The sequence below is a fragment of the Elgaria multicarinata genome, chromosome 7 (assembly GCF_023053635.1).
Source record: "Elgaria multicarinata webbii isolate HBS135686 ecotype San Diego chromosome 7, rElgMul1.1.pri, whole genome shotgun sequence".
Taxonomy (NCBI): Eukaryota; Metazoa; Chordata; class Lepidosauria; order Squamata; family Anguidae; genus Elgaria; species Elgaria multicarinata.
In genome coordinates, this window is record NC_086177.1 from 70,156,217 (window position 1) to 70,181,969 (window position 25,753).

The following is a 25,753-nucleotide window of genomic DNA, read 5'->3' on the forward strand; positions in this document are numbered from 1 at the left end:
CAAACCTAGCACTCCCTGACAAGCATCTTTTCTGTCTAGTGTGTGTGTGTAAAAAATATGGAGTAACATTCAGAATGCAGGTGGAGAGCTCACATGAATGAAAACCTGTGCGTAGGTTTAGTCTAGCCTTCCCCAACTTAAGTGGCCTGCAGATGTGTTGAACTATAACACCCATCATCTCCAGCCTGTTAATCGCATGTTGGACTGGACTAGAAATCTTGATTTAATCAAGGTTCAGCATCTACTGCAAACCTGATACACTACCAAGAATGAAATTGGCTTACTTGTTCTAAATAAATCTACCTGGCTCCTAGTAATTACCCCACTTTTACCAGGGTGCTCATAAATTATGGTTTGTGTTAAAAAGCTTCTGTAGAATCATCTTGCCTGTAATTATTGGGTGTCTTCTTCCCTATCCCTTTTTTTATAAGTATATTTATTACATATGTTTCATCTAGTCTCCTGTGATCTCGACAATTCTCTTTAATCAACTAACATGGAGTAGTTCTTCTCAGCATACCTGGGTGAATTTTTTCTTCAAGGCTGATATTGTTTCTGTTAGGCTGCTAAAGCTTTTGCAGCAAATGATTGGTGAACATGTTTAAACAGTGGTTATGTAGCCACCATGGTTAGGAATAGTTCACATGACACGCTAAGTCATGATTCATACAACACGTTAAGCTATAATGTTTAACTCAAAATGCTTAACCACCTTGGCTTAGCGGGTCGTCTGTGTTTTTTTAAAAAAAATTTATTGAACATCAATACAAATCAATACATCAATACAGATAAAACAATACTACATAATACACAATAATATAAAATAAACATTTGATAACATATATTCTAGCTTAATTCTATTAACATAATCATACTTAACAAAAAAGTGCTCCCCCCACCCATGGGATCTTATTCATGTTTCCAGAATCTCATTGCTTCCTCTTGAGGTGTTTTCCCTCTCCCCTTTGATAAAACAAATTCTAGAAACTGTTTCCATAATTCAGCGGGTCGTCTGAGCCGGGTAGTAGTGTGGTAGCTGAGAGACTGAGCTGCAAATAAAGAAGCCCCTGTTTGAAACTTGCCTCTGTCATGAACCTGACTAGGCAAGCCACCCTCTCTCAGCCTCACTCCCCTCCTCACACTCTCCATCTGCAATATGGGGGATAATAATGCTGACTTACCTTTACAGGTTTGTACAGGTTTGTGATAATGCACTTTAAATACTTGGAAGACTATGAAAATGTTAAGTGTTAAGCTTTTAGTATTGCATTGCAGATGTCAGTATCCACTTTGCAACTTCATCGCATGTGAAGTGTACCTTACATTTTATTTTAATGCCTATTTAGTTTACTGGGCAACATGATTTGGTAAATACTAGAAGAAACTAACTAAGAATTAGGCATATCAGTGACTTTGCGTATTGTAGCCCTTTGCTGCTGTTTGCTCTCTCATCTATCTGATTACTCTGCTCAGGAAAATAAGGTTAAGGACATGCTGTTGGTAACGAGAGCATTTTCAGGGTTTTAGTTCAGCAGATGGGCTGCTTGGCTATATTCATACATATGACTGCCTGCTGTGGCAGCTGCTTCAGCTGCCTGTTGTTTTCTTTTGTTCTGTTCTATCCAGGAATGAACACAAGGAAGTATAGTGAATGGATTAATTTAAGGTTACTGTTTCCTGGCTTTCTACTTTCTTATCATAATAAAGCTGCCTATGTGTTTTTCTTAAAATGAAATATTAAAAGCTCAAGATTTCAAAAGCATTCAGTTAGCATAGGAGAAAGATTTGGTATGTTCAAATGCAAGTTGCATTTTTATTTTCAACCTAATTTTTTTATTATTCCTTATTTTTTTTTAGGACTGATAACAAGAATTTGCCTGACGCTCCGTGGTCCAAAAGAATTAAGGAAATATGGAATGACATGAAGGCGATTAGTTGAGGATTAAAGGCTTTGAAGACAAACACCTCAGTGAGGTGAAGCACGAACTAGTTTTCTAGTTGTAGCTCTGAGAGGCTGTGTGCTGGAACAAAGATGGCAGATCCAGGAATGATGAGTCTGTTTGGAGAAGATGGAAATATTTTCAGTGAAGGACTGGAGGGCCTGGGGGAATGTGGATACCCTGAAAACACAGTAAACCCTATGGGGCAACAAATACCTATTGATCAAGGATTTGCCTCATTACAGTCACCCCTTCACCATCCTCCAACCAGTCAAAATCAAGCAAAGTTGACCCACTTTGATCACTATAATCAGTATGAACAACAGAAAATGCATCTGATGGATCAGCCTAACAGAATGATGAGTAATGCCCCTGGGAATGGTATAGCGTCTCCTCACTCACAATATCACAATCCTCCAGTCCCTCATGGTGGGGGTACTGGTAGTCAGATGGGAGTCTATCCTGGTATGCAGAATGAAAGGCATGGGCAGCCCTTTGTAGATGGTAGTTCCATGTGGGGGCCAAGGGCAGTTCAAGTGCCCGACCAGATAAGAGCACCATACCAGCAGCAGCAACCCCCACCTGCTCAGCCACCACCACCAACGCCGTCAGGACCACCTGGACAGGGACATCCTCAGCACATGCAGCAGATGGGAAATTACATGGCTCGTGGTGACTTTTCAATGCAGCAGCATGGTCAGCCACCACAGCAGAGGATAAACCAGTTTTCTCAAAGCCAGGAAGGTCTTAATCAGGGAAATCCTTTCATTGCCACCTCAGGACCTGGCCACATGTCTCATGTGCCCCAACAGAATCCAAGCATGGGGCCTTCCTTACGACACTCAGTGCAGCAATTTCACCACCATCCCCCCACTGCTCTCCATGGAGAATCAGTAGCCCACAGTCCCAGATACTCTCCTAACCCTCCCCAGCAGGGTGCTGTTAGGCCGCAAACACTTAATTTTAGTTCCCGGGGCCAGACAGTATCTTCACCTACTATAAACAACTCAGGGCAGTATTCTCGTTATCCTTACAGTAACCTAAATCAGGGATTAGTAAACAATACAGGTATGAATCAGAATTTAGGCCTTACAAATAACACTCCAATGAATCAGTCTGTACCAAGGTACCCAAATGCCGTAGGGTTTCCATCTAATAGTGGTCAAGGACTAATGCACCAGCAGCCCCTTCACCCTAGTGGCTCACTTAACCAAATGAACACACAAACTATGCACCCTTCACAGCCTCAGGGAACCTATGCTTCTCCACCTCCCATGTCACCTATGAAAGCATTGAGTAATCCAGCAGGTACCCCTCCTCCACAGGTTAGACCTGGTAGTGCTGGAATACCAATGGAAGTTGGCAGTTACCCAAATATGCCCCATCCTCAGCCGTCTCACCAGCCATCTGGTGCCATGGGAATTGGACAGAGGAGTATGGGCCCTCGGAATATACAACAGAATCGGCCATTTATGGGCATAACTTCAGCACCGCGGGAAATGGGTGGTCACATGAGACCAAACGGCTGTCCAGGTGTTGGCCTTGCTGATCCACAAGCAATACAAGAACGATTAATATCTGGTCAGCAGCATCCCAGTCAGTCATCTTTTCAGCAGCAAATGCCAACATGTCCTCCCATGCAGCCTCATCCGGGCATTCATCATCAGTCTTCGCCACCACCGCATCCTCACCATCAGCCTTGGGCGCAGCTTCATCAGTCACCACAGAACACACCACAAAAAGTGCCTGTCCTTCAGGTAGGTGATGCTTCCTTGAAAATGTAATTGTCTTCAGATCATTTTCAGTTAAAACAATTCTGTATTGACACTTTTGCGTATTTGTAGCTACATGGCTCTATTGTTTTGCTTGTGGCATCTCTATCATACAAAACTGAGCTTTTTAGATGCATTGGTGAATTCAACAAAGCGAGTTGGTTCTAAACTGTTTTTGCACATTTGTTACTGTTTCAAAATGTTTTATCTTTAATTTTGGCTCAGTAATGAATAATTGTCTCATCTTGGAAATCCAAGGAAAAGTAGAGGTGAAGGAATATTCAGATGTTCCCCTGAATTCATGTTTACAATAAAATAAGAGGACAGTGAATCTGAGAGCATTTCCTGTTGGCTGGAGCTCAGTGCTGGGAGACCACCAACATTTGGTTCTTCTTCTCCTTGAACTACTGTTATTTTAAGAACTGGCGCTTGAGTTAGCTTTTTCCTCACTTCCCTTCCCATCCCTTTCTCCTTTTGTATCATGTCTTTTAGATTGTAAGCCTAAAGACTGGTGTGTGTGTGTTCACACAACAAGCGAATCGACACTCTGCTGTTTGAGTGTGGATTATTTTGAACTTTGGTTTTTTGTTGAACTTAGGGATGTCAGGTTGTCTGAACGCAGCCAAGGTGGCTTGTAAACCATGTAGTGTGGCTTATTTTCTTGAACAAGCCACCTTGTGAACCCATGGCTTGTTGTTGGGATGTTCAGCTGGTTAACAAGCTCAGTGCATGGTTAACAAGCTATTCTGATTGCGTTCAGACAACATGATAACCCACCCTACGGAAGACCTGCTGCCATCAGACAACACTAACCCACAGTTCAACAAACACCCCATGGTTCAAAACAACCGAAACTCAACCACTGAGTGTGAGTTAACATGCTGCGTGAACAGCCCCAGGATCTGTCTTACTATTGATCTTCATAAGCTACTCTGAGAGCCTTTTTGGGCTGGAGAGTGGAGCATAAGTGCTTCATATAAATAATATTTTTAGTGCAAGAGAGATAGTGAGACTAAGGTACTGGGTTTGGGAATAGAACAGGTTTATCTTGGGCAAGATAAAACCAAAGTCACAATGTTAAAACTTTATCGTCGTCGTCATCATCATCATCAACAACAGACCTTTCCTTGAAGCAAGTACAAAGCTGAACTGTTTTTCTTTTCTGTTTTTACCCTGGAATGGAGAAACAAGGACAGTAAAACCTGCTTAAAATAAAGTAGCTATGGTCAAGATCTGAATTTGGGCACTGGCTGGAGTTGCCTTAATCTTTTACATAGAAATTGACCCAAAAAAACTGCAATTGACTGACTTTTGTTTGTTTGTAATGCAGCATTTCTGTATGGAATAAAATATTTACAGAATTGTAGGCCATCTTTGAAGTCTAAATGTAGCAAACATTTCCTGTTTGTGAGTGTAATAATTGAAAATGATGCTACCACGCAGAATGTGGAATGCCATATTAGTTGCATTTGTAGTAATGAATGCTGATACGCTGAAAGGTTCAGTTTATTGCCATTTTAATCAATAAAAACAGCTATATTCAGAGCCCATTCTCCATGAAGTTAACAAGTGTCTTAAATTCAGAGTCTTATGGGAATGAAACCCTTCTTCTGTCGTTCTTGCCCCAGAAGAACTTCAAGTCCCTGGAAGTTGAGTTGTTCCAGGGTAGAGTCTCATGGGAATAAAATCTTCTTTTAGTGATGTAAACATTTATGTATCTGCAGAGACTTGCTTTCAGAAATACAGATAACATGCCACGGGAGTTTTTCTAAGTTAAAATGTTTTGCGTAGGAGTATAAAATATGTGTGTGTGTTTTGTATAAATTGAACTGAAATGTGTTCTGTAGGATCACCAATCTAAATTGCTCTAAATGATAGCATTACGCCCTTAGGAACCTGATCATTTCATTAATATTTCACTTTGGGTTCACAAGCTTCTCATTTTACTAGTCAAAAATAGTGATTTCTTCAAATCAGTTGACTGCTTAGTTTATCTTGTTCAAATATTGCACTAGACCAAGGAAGCTCTGATGTATGTAATGGCTGAAGGTCTTAATTTTTTTCATTCAGGTAAACAAATCCTGTAGTCATGTATAGATTAGAAACTACATATAAGAGTGTGTGTGTGTGCGTGTGCGCATTAGCACCCTTACATCACTGCTCTCTTGGGAGGCTGGAGTGGGGGGTATTCCAAAGCTCTTGCTATCACTTTATTCTGCTTCCAGATGTGGCCTGCACTGGATTAATCAATGAAGTGTGCATGCAACATGAAGTCACACATCATCAAAATTGCCTTGCATAATTTCATTGATGCTTCTAGTCTTACTGTATGAAGAGAAATAAAAACCAGGTTCTCCTGTACCATACGGAACAGCATCTAAAAGTGTAGGTAGGATTGCTTGTTGATAAAATTAGTACAAATTTAACTATTCTAAATTTACATTGGAAATATAATTTTCTCTTATTGGTACTACATATAGACCAAACTTCAGAGTTGCTTTTTAGGAGCACTTCTTTGAGAAACAGGTATTTGTTTGTGTGAGGGAAGGGGAGGAAATGGAACGAATGGTAAAATATTGATTTACAAGATTCCATTTGGACACAAATCTCAGGAAGCAACCCACAACACAACGAGTAAAATAATTTGGTCACATATAGTTTGCTTTAACATAGAGCGGAGGTCCCTAATCTTTTTGGGTCAGTAAGCACATTTGGAATATTTAGAGAATGTTGTGGGCACTCTCACAAAGTGGCTTGCCCATTCACAAACCACCAATTTCCCAGAAGGCAAACTACCAAGAATGAAAGAAAAGCAACTTGTCCCAAAAGAGATGTATAATGCTTAAGTGGGATTTCATCTCCAAAACAAAAAAGCAGTGTTTTGAACCCACAGTTTTCTGCCCCAACACTAATTTCACAACCAGTAAACTGTTAAGGTTCAGGAACATGGGGCCAGAGGCATTCTTGAAAATAAAAATGGTGCTGGAGGCTGATACTTTTCTTTGCAGCATGGGAGTCTTCCAATTATTTTCTAAAAATTAAATAAATATTTAATTTATTTAATTTAATCCAGGTGTCTGCTTGTGCATTGGTGCTGATAAGCACCATGTTGGAGAGCTCAGAATTAGAACTTTCATACTCTAATTCTGTTTGTGCTGACCTAAAAATACTTTCACTTGCTTTTTTAATGATTCAATTTATGCCATGCCTCTCTGTTGGTTTGATGAAAATCTGTTGTGAATTTTTAAAGTTATGGAGGTGTGTTGTTTTTTTTTAAAAAAACCCTTTTAAATTGCTATTCTTGTGCTACAAAACCCTTTCTCTTGTGAAAGTATGAAGCAAAAAGGGGAAGAGTAAAAGTTCTGTTGAAATGTCATGGAGAAAATGGCTTAAAGCAGCAAGATTTTAGCAGGTGAGGGGTGTACGTTTTGCTCCTCTCCCTGCATGCTCTATTTACAGTGCAATCCTATACATGCGTACCAAGATGTAACCCCTGGGTCTTATTCCCAGGTAAATGGATATAAGATTGCAGCTTTAGTTGAATGTGGCTCTTCCCACCCTGCCTTTTAGCCTAATGGATAAAAAACATGCACATCTGGTTAGGAATAGATATAGGATTGAAAAATGCCACATCTCTCTCTTAGAACTGAGGCTAAATTGACATAATTGGCTACAACAGGGCTTGGGCTAGAGGCTTTATTGGGTAGCATATTCAGTTATTTGAAGAATTTACATACCACCCCTCAGGTTTACATTGCTTACAAAAATATAAATTAATCAAAATTAAACAATAAAACTAACAATTGAGTGAACTGTTTAAAAAGAGCAGTGCATTAAAAACATTTCAGCAATAGAATTAGAACCAGTTTAAGCAAAATTTAGAAATATTTGGGTGAATAAAAATATATTCGGCTTGCAGTGAGCAGACATCAGAGTGGGCACCAGCTGAAATGTCTTGGAGAACATTCTACAGGTGGGTACCACAACTGAAAAGAACCTCTCTCTAGATTCCACCTACCTAACCTTCAAAGAAAAGACAGATACAGGTGATCTTAACATGGGATAAGTTCATGGAGTAGATGATCCTTAGGGAAGGGATGTTGAAGTAATGTATCACAGGACTATTCCAGTTGTTTAGTGCTTCTTGCTAGTTTCCTTTCCCAGGAGCAGGAATGCAAAATGAGTATTGGTGAAATCTATGGGACATGGTAGAATGTAACATTGGATGCTTGCTTGGAAAATGCTGGGTGTTCAAGACCCTTGCCACTGTGTGTTCATTGTTCTCATCCATCATTCACCCCTGTTCTGTTTCATTTTCTGTGACTTTGGTGCCAATTGGGCAGAAAACAAAAAGTCTTAAACTGTATTTCATTCAACTCTCTAGCCCCCTTGGACCAACAGTATCTGTCTGCAATTTTGCAGTTTCTCGCCTAGGGGCACCACCATGATGTATGCTATTTTCATATGAATTACCGAGTAATCACAGAGTGGGAAGGGGAAATGAATTACCATCCTCCCTCAAATTTGAAGATTCCCCTTCCACAAAAACTGCTGCACCCATCCTTGTGAAATTTTGCAGGTTTCCTAGCTAGGACCACTTCTGTGTCCTTTTCATAAATACTGGCCACAAAGAAGATAAGGGCATCCTTTTTTGGAACCCTCCAAATTGTAATACCTGCTTTCCTATACCCCACCCCCCACCTGCAACACACCTGAAACATGTCAGATATTATCCCATCGAAAGGACAACTATGTCTGAAAAATTCATTCAAAACTGCCAAGAAATTAAAAAAACAAACGGCAATTTTCCTCTTTTTCAAAAAGCAAACTTTAAAAGTGCTTAACACAGTCCCCTGCATCTACTTACCTAATATTTGCTTGGCTTTACCTCTTCACACCTGGCTATTATGCCTGCAGATTACATCTAATTTTGTCCAATAACAAAAAAGTTATAGTTGTCTCTTGATTTCCAATATGAGATTCTGATTTCCCCCCAGAGTTAAACCAGGCTGTTTCTGAGTTGCTCTAAGTCTAATTGGGCTGTTTTCTGAATCAGGTTCTGAATCAAGTCTTGTGGTTCAGCACACACCCACCCTAAAATTTAGTTTGCCTACCATTATTCCCCCTACAATGTGCAGCCACAACGGAGTATTCAGTGTGCCTGAAGAAGTAAGTGCTCTTAGTTTATGTTGGGTTGATGGCAAGTCAGCACCTTGCATGAAACAAGTACAAACTAAAAGGACCCAAGAATCTTTTGCAGAACACAGTTGCCAAGAGATTCTTTGACAGACAAATTGATGGGGAAAGGCAGAAAGCTTGAAAACTATTGCCTTAAACTAGTGCATAAGTGGCATATTTTCTTTCCTGTTGCATTTAGTTAATTTAGACATTTCCGCCTGTTGTTGAATTTCATTTATAAGACATCTCTCAAGATCGGTCATACTAATCAACCCCCTTTTAAAAAGTATAAAATATGCTTGTTTGCTTTGATTTTAATGTACTTCAGACTTTATGTGCAGCCATTAAAGTCTAAGCACTACTCCAAGACAATCAAAATATTATTTTGTTAGGTTAGGATTGAGCTCCAATAAAATATAGAGAACTGCCAAGTGTGGCCAAGCCATTACTCATTCCCTCATCATCACATCTCTTTTCTGAATGGATCATCCCATTCAATTGTGCCTGTAATTTCACAACATTTTGTAGAATAAAAGATACTTAATCTGAATATCTAATAAACTGATGATATAGAGCAGCCTGGTGCCATCAATGTTTTAAGCTACAGCTCTCATCAGCACCAGCCAACATGGCCAGAGGTTGGGGTTGGTCATAATTATAGTTCAGAATATCTGAAAGGATCCAGGTTGGGGAAGGGTGATTTAGTCTTATTGATATGTGGTGTAGTGGCTAAAGTGTTAGACTGGGAATAGGGAGATCCAGGTTCTAGTCCCCACTTGGCCATGGAAACCCACTGGGTGACTTTGGGCCAGTCACAGACTCTCAGCCTAACCTACCTCAAAGGGTTGTTGTGAGGTTAAATTGGAGTGGCGTAGGATTAGGTACACACCGCCTTGGGTTTCTTGGAGGAAAAAAGGTGGGATATAATAAAATAAATTAATAAATATGTGACCAGTTGAATTTTATAGTCTGGTATTTTTTATCTTTCCAATTTTGATAGTCCCTTTTTGGCATTGCTATGCAAAGCGAGTCCCCTTTTCAAATTATTGTAAGCTGAAATAGCTAGAGCAGGGCTGGACAATTATTTGGGGAACTGCATACTTGCAAAAAGTGGTAGGACCTGTTCCACATTCTTTTACAGCACACATGCGCATGCAAACACAACTCCCATTCATCCACACTTACATGCATTTATGCACACACATGCACACATATATGCTCCCTTCCCAAACATGCTAGTCCTATCCAGCAGTTGGGCTTTTTAAAAGCTTCCATTAGTGCTATTGGAGTCTAAAATGTAATTGCAGCGTGAGTGTGAATTCTTTTTGAAGTGGGTTTTTTAGCTTTTGAGAGGGAAGGGTTCTTTCCTCTCCATCACTAATCCTCCCCTCCCCCCATGCCTCCCCCTGCACTGGAATTGGGCTTTTAAAAAGTGTCCATTGACACAATTGGACACATTTTAAAAGCCCGTTGGAGCAGGAGAGGGGCAGAAGGAAGGCTAAAGGCTGAATTGGAAGGCCCACCCACAGGGTGTTTGACAACCTTGCGCTAGCTTTTCCCCCTTGCATTATCTTGTGCCTTGTGAACTTACAATTTTTGGACATTTTTGTTTTTTGTTTTTAGAGAAGAATTGTTAGTAACAGTTGTCTGCTGCTTGGCTTATGATTTGATGATTTAAATTGCAGTGGTGCCTGAAGTGGCACACAATTCCTGTAAATTTGAATTTTGGTAAGGTGAAAATTCATCTTACCGATTTCATAACAATTTGTTTAGAGGGAAGTATGGAAGCAGGAAAGGGGTAATTTCATAGAATCATAGAATAGTAGAGTTGGAAGGGGCCTAAAAGGCCATCGAGTCCAACCCCCTGCTCAATGCAGGAATCCACCCTACAGGATACTTGACAGACGATTGTCCAGCTGCCTCTTTGAATGCCTTTAGTGTGGGAGAGCCCACAACCTCCCTAGGTAACTGGTTCCATTGTCGTACTGCTCTAGCAGTCAGGAAGTACGACAATGGAACCAGTTACCTAGGGACAGTTACCTACTATAGATCACTGTCCTCCCAGTGATCTATAGTATATATAGATTGACTTTCTCTGGAATGTGATATCCAAAACCTGATGTAATGCTAATACAGTGGTTCTTTATAACATAGCTTAATAAGTTTTACTGCATGTGCACAGTACGCAACAGGCTTCCTAATCAGTATACTTGGAAGATTTTTCTTCCCATCATCCCTGATGCAAATTCTGTCTGTCGCATGTCTTTTTCCTCATACATGTGCCACAAGAGAGGCTTACTCCCCAATCCTTTATATATTCATAGCTAGATTAATGATTGGGCTAAGGGTGGCTGCAAGCCCAGCCCACCATAACAGGGGAGGGCACCACCCGCCCAGCTGGCGTTCGTTTGGTGCTGCAGCAAGGGCAACACCATGCCACCAAAAAGACCGACAAATGACCCTGCTGTGGGGACTGGAAGCTGGGAGCCCCGAGTCATCAGCACTGGGGTTGGAAGCCAGGGATTATCATGGAGAAAGAAAGGGTTGTGTTGTACCAGAGGCTGACAGGGTAGTAGTTTTGGAGAGTATTCCTCCTTGTCTCCTTCCAGTGCTCTCAGTCTGTTAGGACCACAGAGAAGGGCATTGGCAGGCTTTCACCCAACAGTACCGATAAAGAAGCAGCTGTTGGGCAAAACCTTTGCATGTTCTTTTCCTAGGACATCACATGAGATGAAGAGAAAAGAGGATGGGTGGGACTATCTACACTTACCTGGGAGTAATTCCCTTTGAAGTCAGTGAGACTTATTTCTGAGTAGACATGTATAGGATTGTGCTGTTAGTTGAAGTAAAAGCAACAGATAATGTTGTAGCACTTTAAAGACTAGCAAATTTATTAAAGTTTTACTGTAGTTTTTACGATTAAAACGTGCCAGTCTTTAACAGCTTACAAGGCTTAGTTGTTGTTTTCATCCAATACCATACAGCACCCATGCAGGGGGAGAGCAGTGATTCCCCCCCCCCCCCAAAAGCGAAGAGCAGTTCCCAGGACCCACCATAATAAAAACACTTCAGAACACTCACAGTCAAATAAGATAAAAATGTACAGTTCCACATTGCTGTCTCCCAAAGGGTACCTATTTATTGATTTTATTTATAATATTTATATACCGCTCCCTTTCCAAAGATTTTAGAGCTGTGAGCAAAGAGAATAAAAGAGTAAAAACAGAATAAAAACACCATTAAAATTACGTTTTAGAAGGACAAAGTTGAGATAAACCTGAGGCTAGTCATTAAGGGAAAACTTCCAGGAACAACAACATTTTCAGGAGGCACAGGAAGCAATACAAGGGAATTCCCTAGGAAGGGGGGCACCACACTGAAGGCTCTTCTTCTGGTAGACTCCAATCAGATGATAGGTCCATGTAGAACCACCACATGGACCCATCATTCACAAATGTCTCTCTCAAGGGGATGGCAGACCCTCCCAAAATTAAGTTCATAACAATTTTCTTGATTATTCAAAGTTCTTACCAAGACACGGTGGCTGTAGGGTGCTGACTTGTGTCATAAGTAGTTTAATGGGTAATTCATACTTAAAATGTTTAGTCAGGGCTCTCACCTTAGGCAAGGGAAAGCTTCTCCCCATCAGCATCATTTGTAAGATGCTTTGTTTCCCCCTCCCCGGTCATGTTTGGTGAAGCATCAAGGCACAACTTTTTTTCTGTATACAGGTGGAGTATCTTAGATATTCTCATTTACTGGTAAACTCCTGTATCCATGATTGGAATTAATCCTGGGCCTACCAGAAACAGGAAGAGACAAGTTAGATGAACAGTAAGTTAGATCAACAGTGAGTGAGCAAAACTCTTCACATACTAAGGTACTTCCTTTTCTTCTGTGTTATTGCCGTCCAATTCCCAAAATGGTATGTTTTCTCACACTCTGTGTATATTTCCAAATGCTATGAAATATGACTCAACAATGTGTATGAGCAATAAGGAACATTCACGGGTGTGTTGCAGCAGTATGCAAATACAAATGAAGGTCACACTTTCTTAGGATAACCCTAGATGTAGTTTTCTTTGCACATTTGAGAACTACAAGTTCAACCACAGCTTTTAAAGCTCAACTAAAAACTTTTCTTTTTCCTAAAGCTTTTAAAACTTGATGTTGTGCAGACTTCTACTGTTACTTTCTACTGTTAGTTTTTCCCTACCCTGTGCCTGCTTACCCTTCCCTGTACCTGTTGGCATTCTCTTCCCCTCCTTATTGTTTTACTATGATTTTATTAGATTGTAAGCCTATGCGGCAGGGTCTTGCTATTTACTGTTTTACTCTGTACAGCACCATGTACATTGATGGTGCTATATAAATAAATAATAATAATAATAATAATAATAATAATAATAATAATAATAATAATAATACGTGTATGCATGTGTAAATGTCACTTGTGAATTCAGTACTGGGGTGGAGTGGGCCCCCCACTACATCCTTCTAGCCCAGGTCCCATCATCTTGACCTGGTCTTTTGCATGTTTCCTTGGAAGTATGTCCTGTTCAACTTAATAGGGCTTGCATAAGATCCTAGCCTACCTTCTTTGCCTTTGCTTGCCTTGTACTTTTCCCCGAAGATAACATTTGGCTGAGAAGTCACTTCTGCATCCTCCCCAGTTGCAGATAACTTTTCAAAGGAGATGTAAAAGGTGGTGGCTACCAGAGGGAATGACAAACTGCTTCTTTGCAAATATAGCTGCCATCACTGAGACCTGGCTGGATTAATTGGGGTGGGGAGGTTAGGACATCAGTGGTTTCCCCTTTTTCCTCTTGGAAATAGTGTTAGGGCAAGAAAGGTTATGATTCTGGTGCAGAGTTACGTGGGAGTAAGCCTCTTTCATCTCAGTGGAATAGCATGTCCACTGAGTCTCTGTCTTTCAGACACTACCTATATCTGGAGACTTTGTCCCAGACTGATGTATGCGTTATTTGAAGTAAGGCTTCACACTCATGAGTAAAGAGTGTGTATACTGGGCTGCTGCTAATACAAACAGAACAAAAAACAAATTCTCTTCTGAAAATATAACAGCTACTTGGGTTAACTTGGATGTAAACATTTCCTTTTCCTTCCTTTTTCAACTTCTGTGATTTTTAAAAAAACCCTAAATATAGTGCTGTTTGTATTCTTAGTTTATATCCTCTGTCTAAAAGTCGTGATTAAGAAGAAAATTGTTGTGCTTAGCAAGTAATTTTTGTAAAACTAATTAGAAACATTTGTTGTATCATCTCTGGTGACACAGGTTGGAAGAAAACTGTTTTGTGCAGTTGAATTATCTGTTCGCAAAACTGGCTCAAGCCAGTTTACATGATTAGCATAAAAATAAGTCTGCAGCAGCCAGTTGATTTGGTAGGCAGCTGCATCACCTGACCTTTTTTTGGAGGTTACTGAGTTTAAACTTGTTTGAAAACCTGGCCTGGATTTTTTGAACTAGAATAGTTAAATTTTCAGTTACATTCCAGAACCATGAGTACAGAAAAGTGTTCTTCCTGCCCATTTGTAATTATGGTTATTCCAAAGTTATGTAGGTTTTTAGAGGCTTAAAGTTATAGGAATTTTTATGATAGTGAATGTTGGCCAACTGTCGTTACCTGATTTTAGTTGATGTGTAATTAGCATAAATTCCTCTGAGGTCATTGATGAGTACCTATGTACTGTCTTTCAACACAGGTACTGCGTATTGTTGTTTCACAACAAAAACTTTCCCAAGCTATCTGCACCCCACCCCACCCAACTACCCCTTTTTACAGTCTTATACTTTAAAGCAGGATATTGTAGGCCCTAAAGTTTAGGGCAAGATATAGGGTGCAATGGAGATGATATGCTAATTTTTTCTGGTAGAATTTCATGGATATGAATAGTTGTCTTTGTATATGAGGCTTTGAAGGATTGCTTAGATCTGAAGGAAAGCTCCTTACAGGATTTTCCATACCAATCTTTGAGCAGCTTTCAACACGTGTTTCCACAGTTTGGGTAGTGTCATGGAGATAAAGAATTTATGTTGCTAAAGTGGAAATACTACCTTTGTGTGTTTGAAGGTAATTACAAGACCATAGGAACTTCAATGTTAATAAGTATAATTGTTTGATGTACTATAGAAGCTACTGTAATATTTGGTAATTAGGAAGTTCGAATTACTATTACCCTACTGGAAGAGTATTTATATCAGACATGTAGATTTTGGAGTGTACATGGTTTGTTGTCCAAAGAACACTGGTAGCAGTCCTGCTTTGTAAACTGTAGGGTAGATTTAGCCATTATTTGACAATCTGTGGTATATCATATCACTGATTAATTCTCTTGGAATATATATTTCAAAGTATAGAACATGGAATCTTAGGGCCAAACTATAAGTTACCTTGGCTGCATAATTCAGGCCCTGAGTACTGAATTTGGGGTGTATGTGTTTTAAAAATTGTCAGCATGTCCCCCCGATTCAGATTGGGACCCAGCAAGGGGAATGTTAACTCATTGCCCAGTTCTGTGGTTTCAATCTAGATTGGGAGGAGGGCTTAAAATTGTATTGCCCAAAATGGACCCCTTTAAATTATCCTTTTTGGCAATTCAAATTGTAGGCATGGGGTACCCCAATCTGGATTGCGACTGCAAGGGAAATGGGTTAAAGCCGCCCTCTCCCCATGCTAGGGTCCTGATCCAGGTTGGGGAGGGGGCATGCTAACAATTTGTTTAAAAACCACTCCACTCAAGGTCAAAACTGCGTAGTAGTTTGCCCCTTACCTTCAGATTTAACTGTAGATGCAAACAGGGAAACAGTGGTTGAAGCAGTAGCAGAGTATACCAGCAAATTTGTGCCATAATTACTCTTCTGAGTTTGATGTTAACAGAAAATTTATGTAGCCTTTGCAGATGCTAAGGGTTTGTCCCCTTTTTAAAAACTACATGGGCATGCACATTTGGGATAAGAACATTGAGTATCATACATATACCATCAATTGTCCTCATGGATGCCAGATAAGTTGTTACTTTACATTCTTGCTGAATACTGTTTGGTATAGATGATGCTCATATAGATAATTTTAATAAATAAAAAGAACGTCGCTCTCTAGCAATTCAAAACTGTCCATTCAACAAGTATCTATAATATAGATCAAAGACAGATCAGGGTGTAATAGTTATCACAGAACCACCATCATAAGTTGATTTTCAGACATTGATGTGAAGTGTCCTTTCCTTATAGTTTTCTCAACAAAATTAAATGCAGGCATATAGAATCAGTATTTATTTTAGTGGCAGTAATTGCATAGCCAAACATTGTAACAAAGACTTTGGAGGAACTGAGTGAAGCCCTAACCAGGGACATTTCCTGAGATGTGGTTTGAGGCTGCACCATCTGTTCTTGGGATATATTCAGAAAAAACCCAGCTGGTATACATGCAGGATGGGCAAAAGGTAAATCAGGATCTACTGATAGATCTCTGTGTGATTTTCATTAGATCGGCAAGGATTTCTGACTCCCAATAATCTTAACAAAAGCAACAACTAAAAAGCACCCTCTCCCCTGGCCCTATCATTAGGTTGTTGCGGAAAAGTGCTAGGACAAAAAAACCAGGAATAGTTATTTGTGTGACAAGATTTGTGAACTTGGTTCTGATACTGATCTCAAATCCTGACTGAGCATGTGCTCAGAAGCACTCTTTTCCTTTAATTATTAGCATATAGCTACAACTGAGCACATGGCACCAACTGGTGGATCTCAGGGTTCTAGTAAAAAAACAAAGTAGATCTCATAGCCCTGAAGTCTGCACTTTATTGTTGTACTCTGTCCAAATGTCTCCAGACAAAGCATTTTTCTGATAGCATGCTAAATTGTATTCATTTTTGTTCTGTTTGTTTTTATGCTTTAGTCTGTTTTTTATTTTGTTTAGTTGTAAATTATTATAGTTACATTTACATTTTACTTTGCTGCATTTATATGTTTGTGTGAATAGTTAATTCACACCTTTGTACATAGCCCTGAATATTTTTTGATGAAGGGTAGTTAAGAAATATTTCAAATAACGAGTTACCCCAACCCCATGCACACATAACACAGTTGGCCAGCTTTATCATTTCAGATTGACAGAGGTGCAGAAAAGCAAAAATCTCATTGATATCTTTTCAGTACAGAAAGTATGTTAGACATATATAAAGAAGACTTTATAGATTAGATCCTGTTACCATTCTGAGATCATGTATTTCATGCCTATTTCGAAAGAAGAGTTCCAACCCTATTTGGAAGAGATTCACTCCAGGAAGAGGTTTTGGGGAGGGCACACATGTGAGTCCACAGGCTATTCCTGATCTTTTAACTGTTAATACGACATCTGGATCAGCCCACATTGGGAAATAATCCTTCCCAAGACAAATTACAGTTTTAATGGTATAGAGAAATTGCATAAGGTAAGAGAGATGCCAGAGGTGACACGCTAAAGTTGGGCCTAGAGAAAGAAAGGGACAGAGAGGTTTGGTATTCAGCAGCAAGCTCAGTGTGAATGAACCCTAAAACTGAAATAGGGAAGGTTGTTTGTGGGTGTGTATGTATTGGTGATGTGCACATAAAATAAAATAATACACAACTTCGATAAAAAACAACATTTGATTCAGTGCATTTAGGGATTCCTGCTGGCTTGTTATTGCTTGAACTTTGGATGTTTAAATTGTAAGTAAACAGTTTCCAACATTCTGTTTATCCCTCCCAGTCCCATTTTGTTTTCTTCCAGATGACCCTGCTTCCACTTGCAGCTCTGGTACCTCATATTTTTGGCCCTATTAGAGATAGCGATAATGCGGTAGTTCTCCTTGTATAAGAGGTCTGATCTGAAGTCACATTTTATTTTGGAAGAAATCTTTTATATGTACCAGCCAATTGTTGCTATACACAGTGCTGTTTATAAGACCTTACTTTTCTGGATATAAAAAATATTTATCAGTTAAAACTAGCATCATTTTCATGTATGTACACAGATCTCTGTGTTCCTAATAGCTATTGTTTATAGTTTCGGGTCATGAGATAAAGTGTAATCTAGTTATTGCAAATAAGAGCACATTTTAATATTATTTCACCTTTCCTTAAGTTCTTTCTCTTCACAGGAGAATAAAAGATTTCTTACTACTTAAATGCTTTGAGCTCTCAAGTATTCAGAAGTGTATTGATAAAAGTATAAAATTTAAGGGACTTTGAGTTCACATTCCACAAATTTAGGAAAAGTGAAATGTCTAATAAAGCTTTTCCTCCATTGAACTTTGTGGCTTTAAAATACTGTTACGTTATTGCCAATTATTTCATATCCATATTTATCTTTAATTTGTGTATACCAGTGCTCATTGTAACACACTATTTTTCCAAATCTGTTCTTGTTGTGTGCTAAATATTACTAAATAAATGCTCAGTACTTTTTAAATTTTTGTGTTGTCATCACTTCAGCTTTCTCATCAGCTAGTTTCTGCAGTCAGTATCTTTCAGTAGTCATTCTATTTATCTTTTTGCTTATAATCTGTAGAAGCACAATAGCTTTTATGATATATGATAATTAAGTTAGTCAATATCTTTAGCCTTCCGAAGCTGGCAATGCAGTGATTTGTTCAACTTTGTAATTATATTCTTTGATGTAAGTTCACTAATTGCTCTCATTAGTTATAGTGGCACTTTCACTCTGGCTTTGATTTTCATTTTTGTCAGGTTTTCAAAGATGCCACCCAGATAGGCTTTGGAAAATTTGTGTCTTATTCTGGGCAGTTTTTATATTAAAATTATTACTACATTGCTTGTGTTAAGGACACGTTGTTTCCTGTTTTTAAAAAATGAGGTTCCAACTATTTAAATCCATTAGAAATCTCTCTTTAGTTTTTAAAAATGTTGGCGCTTTAAAACATTTACTTAAAAAATATTATTCCTGGGTTTCTATCTTGGTGTACTTCACTTCCCAATTGCCTCTCCCCCTGGCTTCTCATCAGATATCTGATAGAGTTAGCAATATAATGTAGGAGGTGACAAATTGTGAAATTGAGTGACTGAAATGGAGAACCCAAACCATTCTACTTTTAGACTGAAGGGTCTCAAGTTCCCTCGAAATCGTATATATACAATGTCGCTTGTACTAAAAAGTCTGCAGAAATATGGTCATGTGAGAATTGGCAGTTTTGTGCTTAAATCACATATCCAGTTAAGGGTTTTAATATTACAGTATGATTGACTAAAATATTCCCCAGAGGTGAATATTTCTAGCAACTGAATATGGGCATGTGAACACTCACATGCGCAGCAATGATTAGAATAGATCAAAACCACATGTTAATATACAATTAATTGCAATGACTATTCACTTGATAATTTCTAGCCTTTCTTTGTGTTAAATGCAAAGCACTACTTAATACCCAGAATGCTGTAGCTTACGGATGGGAAATGGTTGGCTCAACTCCCATCATCCATCATCATTGGTTGCACTGGCTAGGGCTGATGGGAGTTGTGGCCCTGCAACTTCTAGAGGGCCACTCCTTCCCCATGCCTACTGTCGTGCTTTGACTTGAAACTTCTTTCTAACATTTGAATAAACTGTCCTAGAAAATACAGTGGGGTATAAGCATTAGTAATACAAGTGTGACTGAGCATAGCATTGCAGCTTGGCTCTCTCAAAATGAGCATCTAAATTTGGGGGTGGTGATATATTTAACAATGCTTTAAGTGTATTTCTGCAGTATCAGGATGCTTCATATTTCAAATATTTTGTGCTTATCTGCTTCTTGCTTTTAACAAGCCTTCTTTAAAATATTGTTGAGTATATATATTCCATTGACACTTCATGTCACTGAATATATTACCTAGGTCATATAGAGAGCAAGCCTGCTTTACAGCCATATCTGAACTACCACTATTACTACCTTTAATTTATCTTAACCCCCATTTGGATATAAGGCTATAATGGAACCCATTATGGGTTAAAGGTCATTGAGCCTCTCAAAGTTGTGGCTTTTTTAATTGCAGCCATTAAAGCTTTACTAGTTTGTCATAAAATAAGTCATGATGTAAAATTCATTCATGTTAACATACTATTTTGTTGCTTTTGTAATTATAAATTTGTCTTCTGTGTTTATGTTTTCTGGAAAGGTTTTTCCTTGGTTTAATATCAAATCTGTTTGAAAGTAGCAAAATTTATATTGAGATTAAATTTTCATACTGATCTTTTTAATTGGTGGGAGGTGGGAACGTTACCCTGCACATCATTTTTGACCACAGAACGGGAGGATTTTCCTTGTATTTCAGAGTATGACCATCTTCATATAACCATCTGGATTATTAAAGTGTTAGGAACCTCAATACCTTATTTCTCCTTCTGTAATACTTACCTTAATAATCATCAGTTCATGCAACTGATCTCGTTTCTGTATTTGTTGGTTTAGATAGCAGAAATGGACATTGGATGTATAGCTGGATGGGGGCGAAAATGGAAGTGAGGAAATTCACAAAACACAGTGAAGGCTAAATTTCAAATGTTGAAAGCTTCTTTTGTTCTTCTTCCTCTTTCCAATACATCACAGCTTCACATTAATTAATCATGTTGCAGCGAACAAATAAGGTAAATTGTCTGTAGAACAGTCATGGAATTGAGAGCTTCTGAAGAACTGCCCTTCACATATACTATGCATTCCAATTGTAGAATGGGGAACCTTGTAGGTAGAAGTTGATTTGCCACCTTATCATAGTTTTTAAACTGCTAAACTTCATGGTATAACAGTAATCTGCTCATACTTTATTGAGCACTGTTTCTGTTCTCTAGAGCAGTGGTTCCCAAAGTGGGCGATACCGCCCCCTTGGGGGCAGTGGGATTGCATAGGGGGGCGTTAAGAGGCAAGGGGGTGGCAGGGGGGTGCTCGAGGTGGTCTTTTCTGAGAAGTGCCTCTCCAGAAGGTCTTAAAACCCAGGGATATTTTTATGGGAGAAGGTAGTTTGGTCCCAAGCCATATAGGGGAAGGATCCACACATGTATTAATACCGTTTAAGAAGAGTCCTTTTAATGGTGAATTGAAATGTTTCAAAAGCACCAAAACACTAATGAAGAGACATACCCTGCTTGGTGTGCCCCGCCCCGCCGGCTGCAAAACAGAGGTGTTCGCTGTCTTTTCCCTCCCTCCCTCGGCAAGCCTGCGATGGGTGCTTTCCATTTAAAGGGGCCGCGCGCAGTACGGCCCGTTTTTCATTCTCAGCTCCTCAGCTCAGCTCCTCCGCCTGGTGCCACCCCTGCTCAGCTTAATTGTCTCCTTTAAATGGGACGCACCCGTTGCAGGCTTGTCGAGGGAGAGAGGGAAAAGAGAGCAAACACCTCTGTTTTGCAGCCAGCGGGGCGGAGCACACCAAGCTGGGTATGTCTCTTCATTAGTGTTTTGGTGCTTTTGAAAAATTTCAATTCACCATTAAAAGGACTCTTTTGTAACCAAAACTCTTGGTACGATTTCTTAAACTTTGGTTTCGGCGCAATATGATTCTGTAGCTTAATTGGCCCCTTTAAATGGGAAGCACCCGTCTCAGGCTTGCCGAGGGAGGGAGGGAAAAGAGAGCGAACGCGCAGCTGGTGTGGCAGGGCACACCAAGCAGGGTATGTCTCTTCATTAGTCTCTTCACTTCACTGTTAAAAGGACTCTTCTTAAACGGTATTAATACATGTGTGGATTGAGGAGGGTCTTATTGGCAGCACGGCTCTGGATAGCTCGGGCTGATGGAGCGCCTCTCCCAGAGTGACCCTACCGAAATATACTACACTCATCATCTAAGGCCCTCCTCAGAATGCCTCCTCCTAGCAGAGGTTTGCAAAAAATGGAGATTTTTTTTTAAAAAAAATGTAAGTTACGATACTGCTGTGATTGACTTGCTTTTTAAGCACTTGCGTTCTCTTGCAGCAACATTTTGGCACCGCCGGGCACTCCTTCGTGCAGGGTTTGCCGCCGCCGTTAACTCCTCCCCCCTCCCTCCCCGACCCCATTGGACTCCAGGGGGCACTGGGCATTAGTTTGTGGAACCAAGGGGGCGGTTACCTGAAAAAGTTTGGGAACCACTGCTCTAGAGTGTCCAATATGTTTTTATTTATTTAACATACCGCCCCTTAGCCAAAACCCTCTGGCAGTCCACAAAAGTTACAAAATATAATACAAAAGCTTTAACATACTTTTAAAGATTTAACAAAATTTAAAAGCAATTTAATGTCAAAAAAAGATAAAATGAGATATTGAGACCTGATTAAAACAACTAACATTAAAATGCCATCATATGACATCAAATGCCTGGGAGTATAGTTTTAACCTGGCACTGAAAAGATGATAACGTTGGCACCCGGTGGCCTTCAGTGGGGAGATCATTCTACAGTAGGGGGGCTGCAATCAAGAAGGTCCTCTCCCTTGTACTAATCCTCTGAGCCTTCCTTAGAGGAGGCACTCAGAGGAGAGCCTCATATGTTGACTGAGTTTATGGGTAGGTTTATACCAAGAGAAGCGCTCCATTAAGTATTGTAGTCCCAAAATGTGTTAGGATTTATAGGTCAATTACTCATAAGGTGATTGAAGTGCTTGCATTTAGGACTGCCCATATATCCCAGCCCCCACCATCTTGGCAGTCACAGCTTCAACTCTTACCTTTTGTGATGTATGCATCATGAAAAGCAGTAATATTAGGCAAAACAGTAATATCCCAATGACTGCTAGAAACACAAATTCTAAAATGGCAAATGCATAGATTTTGAAATGTACAAGAGATGGTAGCCAGGAGAAGTCATAAAGATATAGGGAATGCCGAACTGGTAGTGAGCATAGAGCAGGCATGAGGCATCTCTGGTTCATGGAGATTTTCTTTCAAGACTGTAGCATCTTCTATGTCCATCCCTGTCCTCCGTCTGCAATCAGTGCCTCCCATTCAGCCACTTGTTTACAAGGTGTCTCTTGTCTCTATCTTCCTTTTGGTGCTTTTTAAAACGTCTCATATAACTGCTTACAGCAGCAGGAAGACCACCCAGCAATGCAGCCTACCAGCTGGCTACACTTTGACATTCCAGGAAGTGCGGTTGGCTGGGAGGCTGCATCACAGAGTCTTTGTCCCTACTGCTTTTTCCACCCACTGTTCCTGTTGAGCAGTCCTTGCTGAGGGCTTTTCTCACTTTCCAATGATCTTTATCCTAGTTTGGGATGCTTTTTCCAATTCCCAAGATGGAATGGAGACAAATCCCCTTATTTAGCACACTTTTGGCCCTCCTAATTGGTAGGGAGAGTGGCATGCTAAGCACTTTGGTCGGCTGGTGTTCTTCCCAGTTGGGGCTCTCCAGCCACCTCCTCAGCCAGGGCTGCTTCACCCACACTGCGTCCTCCCCAATGCGAGGAAAGTCCAGTGCAGGTAAAGCCACCCCAGTCAAGGTGGAGGCTGGAATGCTCCAGTGGACACTTCAACCAGAACTCAACTTTAGAACAGTCTTCCACCATGTGCCTTGGACAGGGCAGCTTTACCTGCCTTGTACCTTCCCCATTAGGAAGGATTTGGGGCAGGTAAAGCACTTAGCACATCGTTCCTCCTCCCAGTTATAAGGGGAAATTCCCCCTCTGTTATCTCCGATCAATTATTGGAGATATCAGGGGGATTCCCCTTCTCCCCCCTCCCCAAGCTCCCTGTAGCTTCTAAGTGGTTGGGATTATGGAGGGGGCAAGATCTGTGGAGGGAGTCAAAGCTGCCATAGGCTAAATGGCGAACCTTCTTGGGCCAGATTAGTTTTTCCATCTCTGTCCTACACACTTTAAAAATAAAACGTGATTGTAAAATAATGGTGATTCTAGAATTCATTGCCTAACAGTTCTCATATTTAACTGAGTTTTATTCCTGTGATGATTGAACTTCTGTCTTCTCTTACGATATGGGTAAAAAATAGCTATTATCCCTCTTCGAGTATGCCTTCAGGTATTTAAAACAGTGAATCCCCACTCCACTCCTCCAGTCTACTTAATAGTAAACATCCATTTGCTTCAGTCTTCTCTCCAATGACTGATGTTACCAACCCTGTATCGTCTTTGCTGCTGCTGAGTAAGCAGTCCTTAGCAGGGGAATTCTTGGTAGCCCAACTGCATTGCATCATCAGGGTGGGGAGATACCAACCTACTATTTTCCATTGACTGTACAGTAAAAATGTTACTAGGTCAGTGGAAGGACTAATTTTAGCTTTTAGGAAAGTTAATATGACCCTTAGGAATGTTGTATGTTATGAATTAGTCCATATGAGTGGTATGGATGTTTACTCTTACATGGAATAAAACATTCAGTTGAATAGAATTAGGTCAGTCTGCTTGTACAAATATTATTGGAGCTACTGCTTATTTTTGTGAGCCCATACCACAAGATTCCCCACAGGATTTTTGCCTCATTTTTTTTTTTTAGTGTACAGGATAAATATTTCTTCATGAATGAAACTGTTTCTTTTTCAAATGTTTTTGAACTCATTTATCCTAAATGGGCCTGTTATTTCAAATCGCGTTACACAATTCAAATCACTCTGATCACTTACATTTTTATTAACTTAAAAGAAGGCCACATCACTATTACAATGAAGAAGAGACATTTGTGTTACTATTTTACCATGCTTGAATCTATTTTCTGAATTTCCTCCTCCTTTCAGCACTCTATAGAACCGGGATAGGGAACCTTCAGCCCATGGGCTGTTAAGGTCCATGGGACCCCTCCCCATTGGACCAGAAGCTTCTTTCCTTGGCCCTGTGCCCTCTGTCACAGAGGGAAATGGTTTTATCTCTAATTAGCAGTGCTTTCAAGTGTTTAGCACATTGGGTTTAACTTTTACATTTTATTGGGGTTCTTATTTGGGGTGAAAGGTGATTCATAAATGAGTGAATGAGTCAATGGTTAGCAGGAGAAAGCTCATATCCGATCAGCTGCTGATTAGATACGAGAGCTTTCTCCTCCAGGATAGAGCAGGCCAGGATGGAACTAGGGGAGGAAGCTACTGAGTGATTCAGTCTTGCTTTTATCTGAGCTTTCTCTTGCAGGGGCTTGTCTTCTTCCTTGTGTGTAGACTTGCTGCTCATGCTTCTGAGTAGAGTTGCATATACTTGATATTTGGCATGCTTTGCTATTTGAAAGGGCTGTTGAGTGATTTAGTCTTGCCTAGTTCTGAGTACACATGCAGAGGCTTGACCTACTTATTTGTGAGTAGATATGAAACTCAGACTTACTTCTGAGTAGACATGCTTCCTACCATACATTGGTAACAAGTAGACTTACTGGTAACAATGGATTGGGAGAGGGTGGATTTTTTAGCCCTGCCCACTTTTGCCTGTGACCCTGCCTAGCACTGGAATGTTTCTCCACCTCACAGGTCTCTACTTTTCAGTCTCTCCCTTGGTCTTTGTGTCCCCCATACTTCTGTTTATTGCAGAATTTGACAGCAACAGCCCACAAGAGTTTCATTCTCCCCGCAATTGAAACTTGGACTCAGGGGGGCTATGAGAGTGGCCCACTGGCTGCATCAGGCTAGAAAAACAGGTGCTAGCTTGACAATGACCTTGACGCAATCACTGCAGCCCACCACATCTTATATAAGCCACAGTGGGTTGCAGTCCCCATGGATGCCAACATGCCAAATTCAAGTCCCCCCACTTCAACTTCTCAAGTTGTCTGAACCTGATAAAGGTGACTTGTTGGGTGGTTAACAAACCATCCCACAACCCTTCCGTAGGCCATTGGTTCTGTGTGGTTTGTTAACTACCCCAACAAGTCCCTTTTGCCAGGTCAGCTGTTACAAGAAGCTGTTCCAGGTGAAAGTAATTATGTAG

General features: G+C 40.1%; 1 protein-coding gene across 7 annotated transcripts in view; it reads left to right on the forward strand.

The window, feature by feature from the left end:
- Nucleotides 1–25,753, forward strand: part of CHD7 (chromodomain helicase DNA binding protein 7) — a 154,430-nt gene that overhangs the window by 34,305 nt on the left and 94,372 nt on the right. For all 7 annotated transcript variants that reach the window (XM_063130767.1, XM_063130772.1, XM_063130773.1 and 4 more), the window contains one exon: nucleotides 1,858–3,697. In XM_063130767.1, coding sequence (XP_062986837.1) covers nucleotides 2,033–3,697 — 1,665 coding nt within the window. In that variant the 5' untranslated portion in view covers nucleotides 1,858–2,032. The remainder of the gene's footprint in view (nucleotides 1–1,857; nucleotides 3,698–25,753) is intronic.